The sequence below is a fragment of the Poecilia reticulata genome, chromosome 15 (assembly GCF_904066995.2).
Source record: "Poecilia reticulata chromosome 15, P_reticulata-male-v2, whole genome shotgun sequence".
Taxonomy (NCBI): Eukaryota; Metazoa; Chordata; class Actinopteri; order Cyprinodontiformes; family Poeciliidae; genus Poecilia; species Poecilia reticulata.
The window spans coordinates 30,832,211-30,850,117 of NC_088844.1; the positions used below are offsets into that span (position 1 = coordinate 30,832,211).

The 17,907-nt window shown below is 51.0% G+C and overlaps 2 protein-coding genes and 1 long non-coding RNA gene across 4 annotated transcripts; all 3 read left to right on the forward strand.

Moving 5' to 3' along the window:
- The first annotated feature begins 288 nt into the window (after positions 1-288).
- LOC103477401 (uncharacterized) lies at positions 289-6,174 on the forward strand. 2 transcript variants are annotated; one of them, XM_008430502.3, is made up of 4 exons: positions 291-726; positions 3,647-3,797; positions 4,136-4,249; positions 4,395-6,174. In XM_008430502.3, exons 1-4 carry the CDS (start codon positions 598-600, stop codon positions 5,540-5,542), a joined length of 1,542 nt encoding a protein of 513 aa, XP_008428724.1. In that variant the 5' UTR covers positions 291-597; the 3' UTR covers positions 5,543-6,174. The 2 variants fall into 2 exon arrangements, with proteins under 2 accessions (XP_008428725.1, XP_008428724.1); XM_008430503.3 differs by lacking the exon at positions 4,136-4,249 and having other exon boundaries at positions 289-726.
- Positions 6,175-6,273: 99 nt separating this feature from the next.
- LOC103477438 (acyl-CoA synthetase short chain family member 1) lies at positions 6,274-15,430 on the forward strand. The gene is given in 8 exon segments (XM_081616638.1): positions 6,274-8,007; positions 8,300-8,499; positions 10,281-10,496; positions 11,231-11,360; positions 11,362-11,408; positions 11,856-11,997; positions 12,322-12,413; positions 13,293-15,430. Coding segments are annotated over 8 exon segments (1,128 nt in total). The 5' UTR covers positions 6,274-7,804; the 3' UTR covers positions 13,391-15,430.
- A 103-nt stretch (positions 15,431-15,533) lies between these two features.
- Positions 15,534-16,860, forward strand: LOC145555182 (uncharacterized). Its single transcript, XR_014091276.1, has 2 exons — positions 15,534-15,837; positions 16,066-16,860. It is a non-coding gene; the product is annotated as an uncharacterized LOC145555182 (long non-coding RNA).
- The last annotated feature ends 1,047 nt before the right edge of the window (positions 16,861-17,907 follow it).

The window sequence follows — 17,907 nt, forward strand, 5'->3', positions numbered from 1 at the left end:
TGTTCTGGTCCTGGTTCTGTTCTGGTCCTGGTTCTGTTCTGGTCCTGGTTCTGTTCTGGTCCTGGTTCTGTTCTGGTCCTGGTTCTGTTCTGGTTCTGGTCCTGGTTCTGTTCTGGTGACTGTGGAACCAGTGGAGAAGACGATGCTCCGAAGGATCTTCCACAAAATCAACCCTGAGCATCAGGCTGCCTTCAGTCAGAGGCTTCCTCTCACTCCCTGTGACTCAGACTGCTACAGGAGATCCTTCCTGCACACAGAACCTATAAGAGTTACAACATTTAGTTTCCCTCTGCGATCAAATTTTTCTTTCTGAAATAAAGAATCTGTGTCCAATGGAGGATCAGGGCCAAAATATATATTCTGACTTTAAAGTTACAATTCTGAGAAAAAAAGTCAGAATTTCCTTCGGTTTATTTTAAAAATAATAATAAATGAATGAATCTGGTTAAAATTAGCTGCTTTTCTGTTTGCTGTATGAATTATGGCATGTTTATGATTTTTGTTTTTTTAAACGGAAAAGGCACTGGACGAGTCAGCTACGTCAGTTCCTGCGCCGCTGTAAGCCGCTTGCTAGCCCGCAGCTGACCGCTGCCCGGAATGGCGGATTTAGCCGCAGTCCGGAGCCAGGTGGTTCTGGTCGTGAACAGCCTGGCCCAAACCCTGTTTACGGAGCTCCGAACCGCGGGGCATGCGGTCCGTGTAAGCAGCCCGGAGCCCCGGTCAGAGGTAAAGCTAACCGTGGCTAACAGCAACACTTCCGGCTCCAGAGGCTCATGTCGGTGACGTCACGGTCCTCGTGAACTCTGCATCGAGTTTAACTTTATTATTTACTATCAAGTAACAAAGCTACTAACTACGGAGGACCAAAACCGACATAATCAGAAATAAAAGAATAAATATTTAAATAAAAGAATAAATATTTAAATAAAAGAATAAATATATATTTAGTTTTTCCTTTTCCTTACACATGAGTTTCCGTTAAGTAATGTATATATTTTCTTTTTCATTGCCCTTAAACATTCGTTTTTGTCAAGAAAAACATATTTTGCTTTGTCTTTTTTTGCTTCTCCATTTTCTGCGCGCTGTTTTTCTGCTGCATCGTTATGCTAATGAGGAGCTGCCTTCTCTGTCTGCTATTGGCCAATGGAGCTTTGGAACCAACGTCACTGCGTCAGACGTTGTGGGGCGTTCAGGTCCAGTCGCTCGCTGCCATCTTTACAGGCCACAGACCCAAACAAACTTCATCCCGGTGGTTTTAATGTGTCACCGCCTGCAGTGAAGTGAACCTCCGAGGCTTGAGGAGGCAGCTGGACATCGACTGGCCGAAATTAGCGCTCATAAATCGGATCAACCTTGAGCTCAACGCCGCTTGCTCTGCGGATATTGGAAAATCCAACTCGAAACTAACGTCACTGCAGTCGGTAACAATAAAACCACCGGGATTAAGTTTGTTTTGGTCTGTGGCCTGTAAAGATGGCAGCGAGCGACTGCACCTGAACGCCCCATAACGTCTGACGCAGTGACGTTGGTTCCAAAGCTCCGTTGGCCAATAGGAGACAGAGAAGGCAGCTCCTCATTAGCATAACGAGGAGCTGCAGAAAAACAGCGCGCAGAAAATGGAGAAGCAAAAAAAGACAAAGCAAAATATGTTTTTCTTGACAAAAACGAATGTTTAAGGGCAATGAAAAAGAAAATATATACATTACTTAACGGAAACTCATGTGTAAGGAAAAGGAAAAACAAAATATAAATTTATGCTTTTATTTCTTATTATGTCGGTTTTGGTCCTCCATAACTAACAGCAACGCAGGAGAATATGAACTAAACTGTAGAAAAACTAGAATCTCCTTCATAATCTAAATAACGTTTCTTCATTCATAAACGTTTAACTTCATTCTCGATGAAATGCTTTGATGTGTTCAGTAATGAATGGATGAATCTCACATAATCTTAGAAATGTATTAAATTATCGTGAGGGCAGCACTGGATCGTTTTGTTCTTCAGAAAACTGGCTGGTCTTGTTGTTAATAACTGAGTTATTGGGATTAACAGTGTAAAGCCAAATGCTTCGCTGGATCTTAAATCTAGAGCGGAGTCCTGGATTTATGGAAACCGAGCTATAAATATCACCGTAGAGCAGCTCAATTAATCCACAAAGATAATCCCCTAAACTTTGCAGCATCTCAGAGGAATGTGAGCGAAATCCAACCTGACAGGACGATAATAAAGGCTGATTGTTAAACCAGTCTGAGCAGAAACGTTTCATCATCATACACAGAGATCTTCTGATTATAAACATCCACCATTAGATGTTTATTAGGTTTGGGGATTAAACTGATAATCCCTGTTTTATTGTATCAGAGAGATTACCTGTCAGGATATATTCTAGAAAGGCTTTGAACAACATCTCTAATGCTTCCCATAAAAACCTGCAGAATGCTGTTGTAGCCTGGTGATTATGTCCTTAGCAGCCGGACTCTGAACCGTCCAGGCAGGAAGCGCCGGCAGTCAGAAGACCCAGGTTTGTACCACGATCCCAGTAAACGGCTGGCAGAGCCTCCAGTCTGTCGCTGGTCCACCTGGTCGACATCAGCTTCCCCAGTTTGAATGAACTCCATTGGAGGGAAGCCAGACCATCGTTCAACTCAGCTCCCAGAGACCAACAGTCACGTCTTAAAGACTTTTAACGTCCACCATGACGAAGGCGTGGACAGGTGAAGCACTGCCTCCATCATCTGACCCCATCCAGTTTGGGTAACCGCTCCATCTGCACGGCTCTTCATCACCTCGGTACCCGCGCTGTTCGGCTCCATCATCCTCCAGGATCTGCTGACTGGTCCCACTGGGCCTCAACTGGCTGCTGGACGTCCTCACCAACAGCTCAGTCTGTCCCTGTGGGCAATAACTCCTCATTTCTCTGAGCACCGGCGGCCCCCAGGGCGGTGTCCTCAGCCCCCTGCTGACTGCCATCCCAGGTTTACCACCAACCACATCCTGAAATGTGCAGACGACCATCATGGGAGCCATTCTGAGGTGCAGCATCTCGCGGACTGGTGAACCACCGGCTCCTGAACCTCGACAAGACCAAGGAGATCCCTGTCCATGTCAGGAGGTCCCGACCCGCCGCGCGCCGCTCCTCATCAACGGATCCCACGGATGTCCACATTAGACACCCAGCTGGACGCTTCATATCACTCTTCTGGGGTTTTCTGTGTGCGCCGGTGGCGACATTTTGTCTCTGTTTCAGCAGGTCTGGATCATTTCCTGAACCAGCTGGCCTCAGACCGTCAGGCTTCCTGGTTCTGGGTTATTAACCTGGTTCTGTATCTGGAGCCTCCCGACTCGCCTGCATGATCCAAACACTCCGAAATAAAACGCTTGATGGTCAGGAATGTAATCTAGAGGAAAACCCGACGACAAGGAGAGATGCAGTTAGTTTTCCTGAAGGGAATGGTCAGTAAATAACCTGGTAATAAAACATAACTTATCATTAAACGTCTGGATTCATTCGGACCAAAGTTATTAAGAGGCTCTTTGGAGGAACCCTGGTTCTGGTCCAGTTTGGGTCCCAGTTTGGGCCCAGTCAGAGGAGACTGGATTTTTCAGTCTGTGTGAATGAGTGATGGAGGTTTACTGGTTTCCTCAGGAGGAACTGGGTGTGGCGGTGGACAGGCTGTGTCTGGATGCTGTGGATCAAATCCTGAAGATCCTGGAAACCAGCATGACGAGGCAGGAAGAGGCTCCGCCCACACCGGCTGACACCTGTGGAGGGTTAATGAAGACCCCGACAGGTGGAGGTGAGTCTGCAGGACGAACAGCTTCAGACTTTCAATCTGTCTACCACTGATTTAACATTTAAAAATGATATGATTTGCAATTAGCGCAGGAAGAAACCCTCAATCATCTGCATAGAGGCGAATGTTTAGAGGTAGAGATGAAGTTAGTTAGAGACATTGGGAGGAGCTTTAGGACAGGACCCTGGGGAACACCGTCAGGACCAGGTGTAAACCTGTCTGCCAGGTAAATGGTCTCTAAACCAGTTAGTAGACCGATCCTGGGATCGGGTCATAAACACGATTCAGGCAGGTCTGGGTCCGAGTCTGTTTGGTGTGAACCGGGTGTTTCTGTGTGTCAGGTGAGCAGGAGCCCGGCCCAGGCCACGCCTACTTCCTGCTGTACAGCGTCAGTCCGTCACTGAGCGCTGCTGGTGACGCCAGGAGCCTGCTGGTGGCGCTGCAGAGCGCTGAGGGTGAGTCGACCTGCTGAAGTGCTGAGGACGGAGCCGTGAGGAGCTCCTGGTGGAGTCAGCTGCTGCTGATGGGGTCTATTCCTCATAGGGCAGCTAACCGCAGCGCCCTCTGCTGCTCATCAGATGAACTGTGTCTGTGTTCCAGGTGGCAGCAGAAGCAGCGCCTCTGATCTCCCAGGTGAGGAGTCGCAGGTGCGCCCCGCCTCTTCCTCCCCTCCGACCGATGACCATGAGTACGCTCGGCCCCCAGCGCCACCTCCCGGCGGGGCCAAACGCTGCGGGCGGCGGCAGGCGGCGGCCCCGGGGAGCGAGGAGCTTCACCTGCAGTGCTGGCGCTGCAGCAGGCTGTTCCCCAGCGCCGAGCGGCTGGCCGACCACCACAGGAAGTCCCACCCGCTGTGCTCGGTGTGCGGCGCGGCGTTCAGCGGCGTCCTGAAGCTCCGAGAACACCAGGTGAAGGAGCACAGCCTCCTGCCGTTCGCCTGCGGCTTCTGTCCCAAGAGCTTCAACCACAAGACGCACCGCGACCTGCACGTCAAGGCGCGCCACACCGGCGAGAAGAGCTGCCGCTGCGACATCTGCGGGAAGGGCTACGCCTGCGTCAGCGCGCTGAAGACGCACCGGGTGACGCACTTCAGCAAGACCTTTATGTGCGAGGTCTGCGGCAAGGCCTTCCACCACGCCTCCCACCTGACGCGCCACGCGCTGGTGCACCGGGAGCCGCGGCCGTTCAGCTGCTCCACCTGCGGGCGGCGCTTCACGCAGGCCGCCAACCTGCGCAGCCACCAGGTCACGCACGCCGGAGAGAAGCAGCTCTGCTCCGTCTGCGGCAAGAGCTTCCGCTGCCTGAGGAACCACATGATCAGCCGTCACGCCCAGGAGCCGGCGGCGGCCGGCCTGCTGCCGCCGGCCGTCACCTGCCAGGTCTGCGGGAAGAAGCTCCCCAACCCGTCGCAGCGCAGGGCGCACCAGCGCAGCCACACCGCGGACAAGCCGTTCCGCTGCGATGTGTGCGGGAGGAGCTACCGGCTGAAGGAGCTGCTGCGGGACCACCGCTACACCCACGGCGGGCAGAAGCCCTACCGCTGCTGCGCCTGCGCAGAGACCTTCAGCCGGGCCTCCAGCTTCCTGCGGCACCGCAGCATCCACAGCGGCCAGGCGCCGCACAGCTGCCAGCGCTGCGGGAAGCACTTCCGGCTGCGCAGCTTCCTCCAGGCTCACCTGCAGACCAAAGCTCACCTGAGGCGGACGCAGCAGAGCCAGAGCGCCGAGCCTCCGTTAATCCCAGATTAGCAGCTGAGATGGAAGAACTCATGAAGGCGCAGGGCGGTTCGGTTCGGTTCGGTTCGGTTCGGTTCCTAATCTGTCATTAAACACGAACATAAACGGGTTAGATTGTTGGAAGTCGTGTTTTTTAAATAAAGTTTTAAATCACGGCTCCGTCGCCCTGCTCCAGAGCGGACGGTGGCGCCCTGGGCGCGCAGCCCTGAGGGACTCCAGCTGGACGTGTTTCTGATCCGGTCTGCTGGTTCTGGACCGGCTGCTCGGTCAGCTCTCTGCAGCAGAGGACTGGTTTGACTGGTTTCCAGTTGAGCAGCTTGAGGGAGTCCAGTAAGTCCAGATGATGATGTGTAATCCAGCAGACCTGCGGTCAGATTAACGGACATAATCCCACCGCGGTGTCTGAACGACGGTTCGATGATAATCTGCGGTTTGTTTACGTTCCAGATGCTAGCCGCGGCTAATCAGGACCACAACATGTTTGTTTCATCGCTATTATGATCATGTGACAATCAGCTGATCAGATTATCGGCTTCCAGGATCCTCAGACACACCAGAGGTCAGAGGTCACGGGGCGTTTCATCCACCATTTTATTCATTTATTAAAGTCGATTTCAAAATAAACAAATGGAGATTTTTCAGCAGCAACTTTACTAACAGCCCCAGAGGCGTTGTCATAGCAACCTCTGGGTCATTACTTTGACTAGGACCTTCAATCCCATATCAAACAGGCTTCTGATGTTTTCTGGATTATCCAGACAGAAACCAGCAGGAATCTATAATCTATACATCTATAATACATAATCTTGATCTATATCTATAGCCAGTAATAATTAGTGTTATTGATTATAGATAAATTAGTGATATTTATCTATAATCAATAAAATGTTTCAATTCTTCATAACTGCAACAGATTAAAAACCGGAACCACCGGCTCACATCTGGATCCAGATCCGGTTCTGCTTCATCAGACGAAACCTCCCGGTCCAGTCTCTGATCCCGCCCGGACCAGAACCGGAGGCGCTGGCCACGCCCCCTGCCTCCTACCTGGACTCACCTGTCGGGGGGTAGAAGGTGGGTCAGTCTCGGTTCGGCCCGCTCCAGACCGACATGGTTCCGCGCAGGGGAACCGGACTCTTCTGGGTCCTCCTGGCCCGTCGCAGCTCGTCTGGACCGAACCGGGCCCCGTTCCGGTCTCTGTCCTGGCTGCCCCACCTGTACCGGCTCTCAGCCATCGAACCGGACCGGTTCTGGGGCACCGCCGACTGGCTCCACTGGGCCGAACCGTTCCAGCGCGTCCAGGACTTCAGGCCACCTGAACCGGGCCCGGATCCGCTGGTTCCTGGGCGGTAAGCGGAACGTGTCCGGTGAGTTCCGAACCGAGGGGACAGAGGTTCGGCCCGGTTTCTGAATCATATCCTGTCGGTTCGGATCAGGAATTAAAGTTCAGATCAAGGTTCGGCTGATTTGTCTCTGAACCGAACGTGTGTGGATCAGTCGGTTCCGTTCTGACACAAACGGTAGAAAGGTTGAGGTTCGGTTCGGTTCGGACTGGTTTATTAATAAAAAGGTGTCAGGGAACCGGAACCAGAACCATGAATGGACCAGAGCAGCAGGATGTTTTAGATTTCCTGCTGTGGGTTTGGACCGAACAGAACCAGCAGAGTCCCAACCTGTGGGGAGCGGGCCGAACGCAGGCCGGCAGGTGGAGATGAGACCGGTTCTGATCCGCAGTCACATTAGATCCTGATGTGACTCTGGTTCCCGTCACGGAGGACGGGTTCTGGTTCTCCAGGACTGGTCCAGTCCAGACCTCTGGTGGTTCTGGACCAGGACCCGGTACCAGGTCCAGATGTTTGTCAGATTTTCATCCTCTGCCTTGTTTGTGTGTCGGATTATAATCCCATTATAATCCAATAACGGCGGCGGGATGATTGGTTCCCATCAGGTCCGATACAGGATCAGCTCTCCATTACATAAACGGGTTCTGCGGCGCCGCTGCGTGCCGCTCCGGCCCGGCCCGGCCCGGCCTGCTGCCTCTAAATCCACTTCAGGATTAATGTTCAATCAGAGAACAAATGAAGTCAGTTTCCACCACGAGTCCCGCCGGGTCGGGATGATGATCCGCTCGGCGCCGCCCCGGCTCACACTGGTTCTGATTGGACCGGAGGACCATCTGAAGCTCTCTAGGAGGGAAGATGATGTTCTCCAGAACCTTCAGACCCGATCCAGTTCCTCAGAGGACGGACTCAGGCTCTGTTTAACTCTGTTTCCATGGTAACATCGCCAGGCCCTCAGCTAGAGCAGCGCAGCCGGGTCCTGGAGGTCCGAGGTTCTCCTGGAGGGAGCCGTTCCCTCCTGATCCGGGTTCTGCTGACCCGTTCCATCTCTGTCCCAGTGGACGGTCATCCGGACCGGGTGGCTCTGATCTGGGAGCGGGACGAACCCGGCGCCGGGTTCACACACACATGTAGACGGTCCGGCTCATCTCCATGACGCTCCATAAACCTGCAGCAGAGACACGATGTCCACATCCGTCTTCGTCCTCAGAGCTTTTCTCATCTCCAGAGAAAATCTCAACCAGTCCTGGAAATGTTTCAGACCAAAGCAGGAGGTTGGTTTGGTTGTAAATCTCATCCTTAATCTGCGTAGAGCAGCAGGTCGGCATAGATCTGCACAAACCAATCACCTCCCTACAGTACAACAGGAAGTGGTTTTCTGGTCCTGCTTCCTCGTTAACATCCTGGTTCCGTCATGTTTCTCCCTCAGGGAGCTTCTGGAGACGACCTGCCGCCTTGCCAACGCCCTGAAGGCCCACAGGATCCAGAAAGGTGACAGGGTGAACATCTACATGCTGGTGTCGCCGCTGGCTGTAGCTGCCATGTTGGCGTGTGCTCGGATCGGAGCGGTGCACACGGTGGCGTTCGCCGGCTTCAGCTCCCAGGCCTTGGCTGGACGGATCCAGGATGGTAGGTGTTCCCTGCCAGGACAGACCAGCCTGGTTCTGCTGTCTGTGGTTAGCTACAGAGCCCAAGTACCGAGCCCTGGGGTTCCCCTACACTGAGGAACTGTTCTTCTCCATGGCCCGGAAGGAACCTCAGACTGACTGAGGTTTTATCCAGAGTTTAAAGCTGACCCTGGGTCCAACACGACCTTCAGAACATTTCTCTGTGCCTCGTTTGGGTCACGCTTGGCTTAAGTGAGCTTCCAATCTGAACCAGCGTGGTGAGGCAGCTGCTAGCGCTAACAGAACCTGACGGATGATGATTGGTCCAAAAACAGAAGTAAAATTGTATAATGTCAGTTCTCAGGGTTTCAGGAACCTGAGGAGTTTTTCCTGCTAACTTCATCCTCACTTCCAGCTAACTTTATGCTAACCTTATGCTAACTTTATGCTAACTTTATGCTAACCTTATGCTAACTTTATGCTAACTTTATGCTAACTTTATGCTAACCTTATGCTAACTTTATGCTAACCTTATGCTAACTTTATGCTAACTTTATGCTAACCTTATGCTAACCTTATGCTAACTTTATGCTAACCCTATGCTAACTTTATGCTAACTTTATGCTAACCTTATGCTAACCTTATGCTAACTTTATGCTAACCTTATGCTAACTTTATGCTAACTTTATGCTAACCTTATGCTAACTTTATGCTAACTTTATGCTAAATTCATGTTAACTCAAAGTTGGCATGAATTGAATTGGTGCTCAATTCATTCTTAATCCCTGCAACTCTTCTAATTTTCTGCTAAACTGATGCTAAATTCATGCTAACTTACTGTTAGATTAATGCTAACCTACCTTCACGTATGTAACAATCAGAACATGGCCGCCAGTGAACTCAGGTTTAATCTTTGCAAGGGATGCAGAAGACAAAGTTCTGTTTTAAGGAATATTTAGAAGCAGAACATTTCAGACGTGAGGAGGTGACCCGGTCGCCGCTGAGGAACATTTCTGTTGTGGTAGCAGAACCTCAGACCGTGACGCGTCCACACCGATAGCGGCGATGAGCCGAGGCGCGAAGCTCAGAGATCCCACAGAGTGACGAGATGTTACTGATCAACAGGACTGATGACGACATGAAACCATGAAACCAGCTCAAAATGAGACTCAACACGCTGAATGTGCCCAGAAACAAACCGGGTCAAGTCCAACAGAACATTTTCTTCCACAGCTGGATGGCTACAGAACGAGGTTTCAGAACCAAGAGACCAAATCAAGCAGAGTTGACCCAGTTGGTACCAGAATCTGATCCCAGGTGTCAGAACAGGGATGTTGTCTCTGCTGAGTGAACAAACTATGATCCTGATCGCTTTACAGCGTCTTCCAGGCCCAAAGTTTCCTCCGAAACCCAACCGCCTGAAGACAAACAGAACCTGCAGAGACATCTGGACGTTCAGTAACGAGTCTTTATTTTCTCCTGGTCCAACCAGAAACTGATCCAATCACCTTCATCCTGTTTCCACAGCAGACCTTCATCAGAGCTGTCGCCAGGTGGGACCTGGCATCAGTCAGCTGTCAGGCAGTGACAGCTGAAATTCTGTCCAATAACAAAAGAACCTAAAGACAAGATGCTAACCTGTTAGTCAAAGGGTATCTGTGTCAGTATGAGAGTTAAGGAGGCCTGAATGTTCTCTGCTCAGATTTACTCCTGGTCTCCAGATAAGAATGTTCAGATGTTGGTAGGACCCAGACAACGTTCCTGAGGAATCCCTGGACCTCAGGACGTCCCGTCTCAGCTCAGCGCAGAGCCGTGATCACCAAGGTGTGAGGGGAGGCCGAGTCACCGAGCTCAAGGCCGCTGCGGTGAAGACTTGTCCATCTGTCCAACATGTCTTTGTCTCTCAGAGGTCCGAACAGCTTGCAGTGATGGGAAAGATGGACGTCCCTCAGGAAGAGGTGAGACACCTGATCAGAAGGTCCATACCGGTCCAAAAGTTACCAACACACCCAGTCCATACCTGACTGGTCTACACCTGACCAGTCCATCAGAACCATGGTTAACCCAGGCGGGTTACCTGCTGCACACCTCCATCACTCACCATACGCCTCCGGGCTTTGAACCAAACCGCGGTGGAGAACTCCTGGTTCCTCATGGTGCTAGAACATTATGACCTCATCAGGATTCTGACCGGATCGTATCGGGCCGAGGCCAGTTGGGGCCTCCTGTCGCTGGGTTCTGATTCTGACCGGATCATATCGGGCCGAGGCCAGTTGGGGCCTCCTGTCGTTGGGTTCTGATTCTGACCGGATCGTATCGGGCCGAGGCCAGTTGGGTCCTCCTGTCGCTGGGTTCTGATTCTGACCGGATCGTATCGGGCCGAGGCCAGTTGGGTCCTCCTGTCGCTGGGTTCTGATTCTGACCGGATCGTATCGGGCCGAGGCCAGTTGGGTCCTCCTGTCGCTGGGTTCTTCTGGCACCGGTGGTTTCGACCAAACAGAAGCTGAGTGCCACCAGGAGTGCTGGTTGGTCCCTCCATGTAGCATCCTGAGTTGCTTCTCTGCCATCGGGTCAGACTTCCCTGTGGTTCTGTTCAAGGGCAGCGCCATGGAGACGGTCCAAACGTTCTCCAGAGACAGCACCTTCCTGAACCCGGGAACAGTTAGATGCTGGTGTTCCTGCCTGGTGGAGATTTTCTCTAGCAGGCCTGGAGAAGGAACCACATTCAGTCTGAAGAGGAGAACCTCTGAAAGGAACCGACCTGGTTCTGCCAACAGGTCCAGAACTCACCAGAACCCTGTTTCTGTTGTTCCAGTTGGTGTTCGACTACCGAGATGGAGACGTGTTTGGCTGCATGGCGGACATCGGCTGAATCACAGGACACAGCCACCACTGTCCTGTTGGACAGCACACCTGTGTACCTGGATCCAGGTGAGCCGGGTCAGCAGCACCAAAACTCCCTGCTTCACCTACACAGCTTCATCCGGCGGTAAAATCCCACATTCCCCACTGGAGGCATTCTGAGGCTGAATGGATGGATGATCTATGCAGGTTAATCTTGAACCTCAGGTGAGTCTCACCTGCAGCAGGAAGTGGAGCTGCAGTCACTCATTAACCTGGTTTTAGACCAATGAAGACCTTCGCTCCGCTTTCTGAGCTCTGATTGGTCAGGAAGGATCTGAGCCAACACCCATCACCAGAAGGTGATGTCTCCTTTTTTCTGTCAGGTGACCTTTGACCTCTGTCATCCCAAACAGACGCAGAGTCCAGACAGTAGCACCAGAAAGCATCATTAAAGCGGTTGTGAGAGGCAGGGGGCGGAGCTTAAGCAGGAAGTGTGGCCGTGTGGGACGGAGTGTGTCTCACCTGCCTGTCCAGGCAGGTACTGGGAGACGGTGCAGCGGCTGCAGGTCAACCGGTTCTACGGGCCGCCGACGGCTCTGCAGCTGCTGCTGAGACACGGAGACGACTGGGTCAGGAAGTACGACCGGAGCTCTCTGAGGACGCTGGGGTCCAACTGGTCCAACTCAGCCAGAACCCGACCGGAACCGGTTCTGAGGTTTGACACCAAACACACCAGGCACAGACGTTCTGGGACTAGAATTAAATTCTGGACCAGAAACTTCAGATCCAGTTTCCGGGTCAGAAGGTTCTGGGTGTTTGTCAGCTACCTCATCATCAGCAGAACCACATGTCTGAACCGCTAATCTAGCCTAGCAGACATGAAGTCATGTCCTGGCAGAAGTGATGTAATCACCACCTGGATGTCGCCAGGAAGTGATGTCATGACTGCCTCTGGCCCAGGATTGGTCGGTGTTGATGCTCCATATCTGGTTGTCCACAGTGGGGGAACCATCAACCACGAGGCCTGGCACTGGTTCCACAGCGTGGTGGGGGAGGGACGCTGCCCCCTGGTGGACACCTGGTGGCAGGCAGGTGAGACGCCGCAGGTGATTCACAGCATCACACAACCAGTCTGAGGGACGTCCTCCCAGTCCTCCCAGTTCTCCCAGTCCTCCCAGTCCTCCCAGTTCTCCCAGTCCTCCCAGTCCTCCCAGTCCTCCCAGTCCTCCCAGCTCCTGACCCAAAGCTGGAGAATCTCCCAGAGGAACCTTCCTGTCTGATCTCCGGTCAGAGATGATGGAGGACCGTTAGCTCCGCCCACATCTGGTTCTGGTTCTGGAAGCCGACCCGACATCGAGTCCTCATGATTTTCTCTTCACTGAAGTTTAAACCCTAATTGGATCAGCAGCAGCAGAACATCTGCAGCTCAGCGGACAATTAACAACCAACCCCCTTTTACCTCCCGCCCCCTTTTACCCCCACCCTCGCCACCCCCCCACACACACTTTTCCCCCGCCCTCCTCACCCCCCGCCCCTTTTACCCCCGCCCTCCTCACCCCCGCCCCCTTTTACTCCCCGCCCTCCTCACCCCCGCCCCTTTTACCCCCCGCCCTCCTTTCCCCCCTCCCCTTCCTACCCCCACCCTCCCCACCCCCCCACACACTTACCCCCACCCTCCTCACCCCCCTCCCCTTCCTACCCCCACCCTTCTCACCCCCCACACCCTTCACCCCCGCCCCCCATCTCATCCCCCGCCCCCCCAGAAAGGATCATGGCCGCTGACCCAATTCCTCGACAATCTCGCCACGCGGCTCTAAACTCGGCTCAGCTGCTCAACCAAAACCTCTAGGAACTGCAACTGGGCCCCTGCTGGCAGAACCACTGGGTCAGAACCACCTGAGACAGCCCTCAGACTGGAGTCTGGTACCAGAACCAGACCAGACAGGTTCTCTAACCTGTGCTCCCCCTCAGAGACCGGAGGAGTGTGCAGTGCCCCCCGACCCGCGGCGCCGCCATCGTTCCTGGGCATCCAGCCGGTTCTGATGGGAGACCAGGTGAGGCCCGGTTAGAGTCTGGTTCTGTTTGTTCTGATCGATCAGCCTGGAGGTTCTGGGAGAGTCAGAGGAAGGGTTCTGGAGATCCGGAACGTGGCTCTGATCCGGTCCGACTGAATGGACGGAACCAGAACTGGAGCCGTGGTACCTGTGGTGATGATCCTGGTGCGGTCCAGCACCGGTTCTGGACCAGGTTAGGTCCGGGTTGCTGTGGGAAGGAGCAGCAGAACCTGTTTGGATCAGAACTTTCCCTGATGACCCGGCCCGGTCTGGGAGTTCTGAGAGGTCCAGAAGTCCAGAACCATCTCTGACCCAATTGGTTTTTGGAGTTTTTTATGGTTTCAGACTCTGGTCAATGTTTGGGTTTTCTGACCCGGTTCTCTGGGTCAGAGGCTTTGGGTCGGTTCTGTTGGTTCTTCTCTCTGATGCGACTGTTTGACTGACCTGTTGTTTTATTCTGTCTCCTGAACCATCTGACCCGGTTCCGACCCGGTTCTGCCTCTTGTTCTGATCCGGTTCTCTCTGGTTCTGCCCCACTGGGCCACCAGCTGGTTCCTGTGCAGCAGAGTTCTGCTGAGCTCTGGTCCAGTCAGGGCTGACCCGTGTGACCCGGTCCGGTCGGCGCCGCTGCAGCATCTGGAGGTTCTTCCTCCTCCTCCTCATCATCAGGGCAGCAGATTAGATTAGATTAGATTAGATTAGATTAGGCCCGAGACGCAGCCACACCAGAACCAGAACTCCTTCCATCTGGACCGGTTCTGTCTCAGTCTGCAGGCGTCTCCAGGCAGAACCTCAGCTGGGTTCTGCTCAGATGGACAGAACCCGTAAGGAATAAAAGCTGGGTCAGACCGGACCGGACGGACCGGACCGGACCGGACCGGACCGACCCAGCAGCTGCTAGTCGCCAGTTAGCTCAGATCTAAATGTTGGTGCTGCCCTGATGTTCCTAATCAAAGTCCGGAAAGGAATCCGCCGACTCTCGTCTCCCCAATCAGAACCAACATGCAAAGTTGTAGAAACTCTAACAGAACCAGAACCGGGTCAGCCCGTTGAACTGGTCCAGAGATAAATGAATCAGGAAGCAGAACCTCCTGCTGGGTTGAAGGCGGTTCTGACTCGGTGTGAGGTGGAACAGCAGCGCCCTCTGGTGGCCGCTGGACTGAACAGAGGGGCGGATCGCCGCATGACATCAAAGGTGAGACACACCTGGGCCCTTTCACAATAAAAGCCTCCTCTGGTAGAAACAGAACCGACCTGAGCCTGCAGTTAGAGGCTTTGCTGCCCCCTGCTGGTCACTCAGTGCAGCTTCAGGTCGCACAGTCCGAACCGAGAGGTTCTGATGGGTCCAGTTGGGCCCAGTTTAAACTTCAGGTTTGGTTCTTCGTCTCATGGACGGCTGCAGACGCTCAAGAGTTCGTTATTAGAAATGAGTAACTTTACAGCCTGTCCTGATCAAAACCCCAGCAGGTCAGGGTAGCTTTTACCTTTAATGAATATCTTTCAATTATAATTATAATAATATTAACAATAATTATAATTATAATAATATTAATAATTATTATGATAATAATATTAATAATAAATGAGCAATGAAAAGTCTGCGGCTCAAAAAGATTCACATTTATTCGCCAAACAACCGTTGGGGCCCAAATGCTTCGTCGGTCTTTGTCTCACCGTTTTAATCCCGGGGATCTGACCCGGTTCCAGGCCTGCAGCGCTCCGCCCACGTGACTGCAGGTACTGGGTCCGGTCCGGTCCGGTCCGGTCCGGTCCCTTTGTCATGGAGAAATCCTCTGAATCCCTCCAGCGTTGGTCAAGCTTCCCCAAAACCAGATTCTGCCTCTGAGGAAAACGTCTGTCCAGGTGAAGCTGTGACCTGATCAGTGACTCATGGGGTTAAATTAACTCTACATTAGTTTTATTTATGATTTATTTTCTGTGGTGTTTTTTCACAGAAAACTTTATTTTATTGTGATGTCACAATCTGAAGCCTTTTAACCTCCTGTGTGTGTGTGTGTGTGTGTGTGTGTGTGTGTGTGTGTGTGTGTGTGCGTGTGTGTGGTGTGTGTGTGTGGTGGTGTGTGTGTGTGTGGTGTGTGTGTGTGTGTGTGGTGTGGTGTGTGGGGTGGTGTGGTGTGGGGGGTGTGGTGTGGTGTGTGTGTGTGTGTGTGGTGTGTGTGTGTGTGTGTGTGTGTGTGTGTGTGTGTGTGTGCGTGTGTGTGTGTGTATGTGTGCGTGTGTGTGTGTGTGTGGTTCTGAAGGAGGATTTGACCTATGACCCCTGCCACCATTCAGCAGCTCAGAGAACTGGTCTCCACCAACACTTCCTGGTGAGACTCCGCCCCCTTCCTGACCACTCCTACTGTCAGCTGGAGGTTCTGACCCGGTTACGGTCCAACGTTCACAATCCTTCACCGGATGATTTCTGGCTCCTCACGTTGCACACTGACCCGCCCATACTGGTAAAAGTTTCATTTTGTGTGTTTTTTTCCCAGAAGTTTACGGTAAATGTTATTTAATTAAGCTGCTATTAATATCAAACATATTAACATAAATGACTTTTGCTGTCTACAGACTGTAAACAAGACATTCGTCCCGTTTAGCGTCTCTGTTACTGTTTGACTGCAAACTCTGTCGGGATATTTTGTCCCTATAGCTAATCTACCTTTTTAATATTCGTCCTAAAAAAGCTCATGAATATCTGGATGCTGACCGAAGCTGTTGGGCAACAAGCAGAACATCTTTCTGGACGCTGCGTGGAAATAACCAGACTTTTCTTTCTTTAATTTTTTATTTACTGTAAACTTCAGAGAAATAAAACACACAAAATGAAACTTCTAGTTATGACGGATTTACGAGACCTTGCTTTGATTTTTTTATTATTGTGAATATCTTCTAAAAACCCATTGTATTAAAATGTATACCGTTTTACTTTGTTCCATATGTATAAATAAATGTGATTATCAGATTTTGTTGTGGGTAGTCTTTAATGTTAATACTATAAAATTAATGCATTCTTTTCCAAGTGTTGTTAAGTAGTTCTAAATTCTTACAGTTTATTACATTAGATTAATATGTCTTGGAAACACCAGACAACTGTTCCGTGTGAAAACAGTAACTGTGGCCAGCTCGGCTTTTCTTCTTCTACAGTTTGTTACCACATTGTGTTAATATCCCCTGGTAATGGAAGACAACTGTTGTGTTAGCATTTCCACGGACCTAGCATAACCCTTATATAGCTTTTTATTTTTGATTAAAATGCGAAAGTCCGCTGAAAGTAGTCCGCGGACTTCCGGCGGACATTCAACTCAAAGTCCGCCGGAAGCCTAAAGGTGGTCAGTAGAGTCCGGACGTCCACCACGTGACTAGCTGCTGATGACGTGTGTGTTTGCATCTGGCTAAGCTTCGTCCTCCGTATCGAGCATGTGGCGCCATGATCTCATGACTTTTTAAGTTTGATATGAATAAATGATAACATTTAAAAACTTGAGTTCTACATGGTCCTTTTTAAAAAGCCAGATAAAAGAAAATAAATGCATTAATACTTTATATTGCCAAATGTGCAAAGCTTACTGACATTTTCCAACACAGCTGAGAGGCAGCTGGTAATGGAGTAAAACCATTTAATGTTCCTTTGGGCTCAGTTAAACATTTTTTAATTTAATTTAAAAAATGTAAATGCAGAACCGTCCCGTATTTGGCTGTTAAATGTAGCGTCCCGTATTGAACCGATACGGGACGCGATTTGTTCCGTATGGTCTCCAGTACTTAGTAAGCTGCCCCAGTCACTGTTCCCTAGGAAGCAAAAGTATAATTTAATATATTTCTTAAAAGTGTATTTTGCTACAATTAGATTTAAGTGTGTTTAAAGTTATGTCAAAATTGGTACAAGCTTACTTTTAGTATACTTTATATGTAGTACACTTGATACTTAGCGTACTTACAGAAGTAATACAAGTTTGAAATATAAAAGTATATTTTCACGTGGGCAACGCCGACAGTCTGGGGAATGAAAATGTTTCTACAAAACAACTTTCACTTCCTGATACGACTGGTGAGAAAAACTCAGATTTTCTTACATCATCTCGTTGTGCCTTAAGATTTAGCTTCGCAACATTTCTCAGGATTTGGCATCGTTTCATTCCATGTTTGAGATGTTTTCCTCAGTTTTGTTGTAAATCATCGAGCTGAACCTCAAACGTTGGAAACGCCGAATGAGTTCAGCTCGTTCTGTCTGGACCTCCGTCCCACATCTGATCCAAACCACCAGCATCAACATCCCTGTCAAAGCCAAGAGCCCCCAAAAAACATATGGAGCTAAATTAGTGTCACAAAGCAGACACGATTAGTCTCATATAGACTCGTATAAGCAGATCAGCCTGATCAAACCGCCAGCTGCACACGGATCAGCATCTTCTGTTTTGATGAGACCTTCTTACCCTGTGGGATTTGCAGGTGAGACGATGTGTTCAAGGCCGGTGGGACATCCTGAAACATCCTGAGGAACCTGTGCAGGTGGAGGGAAACTGGGA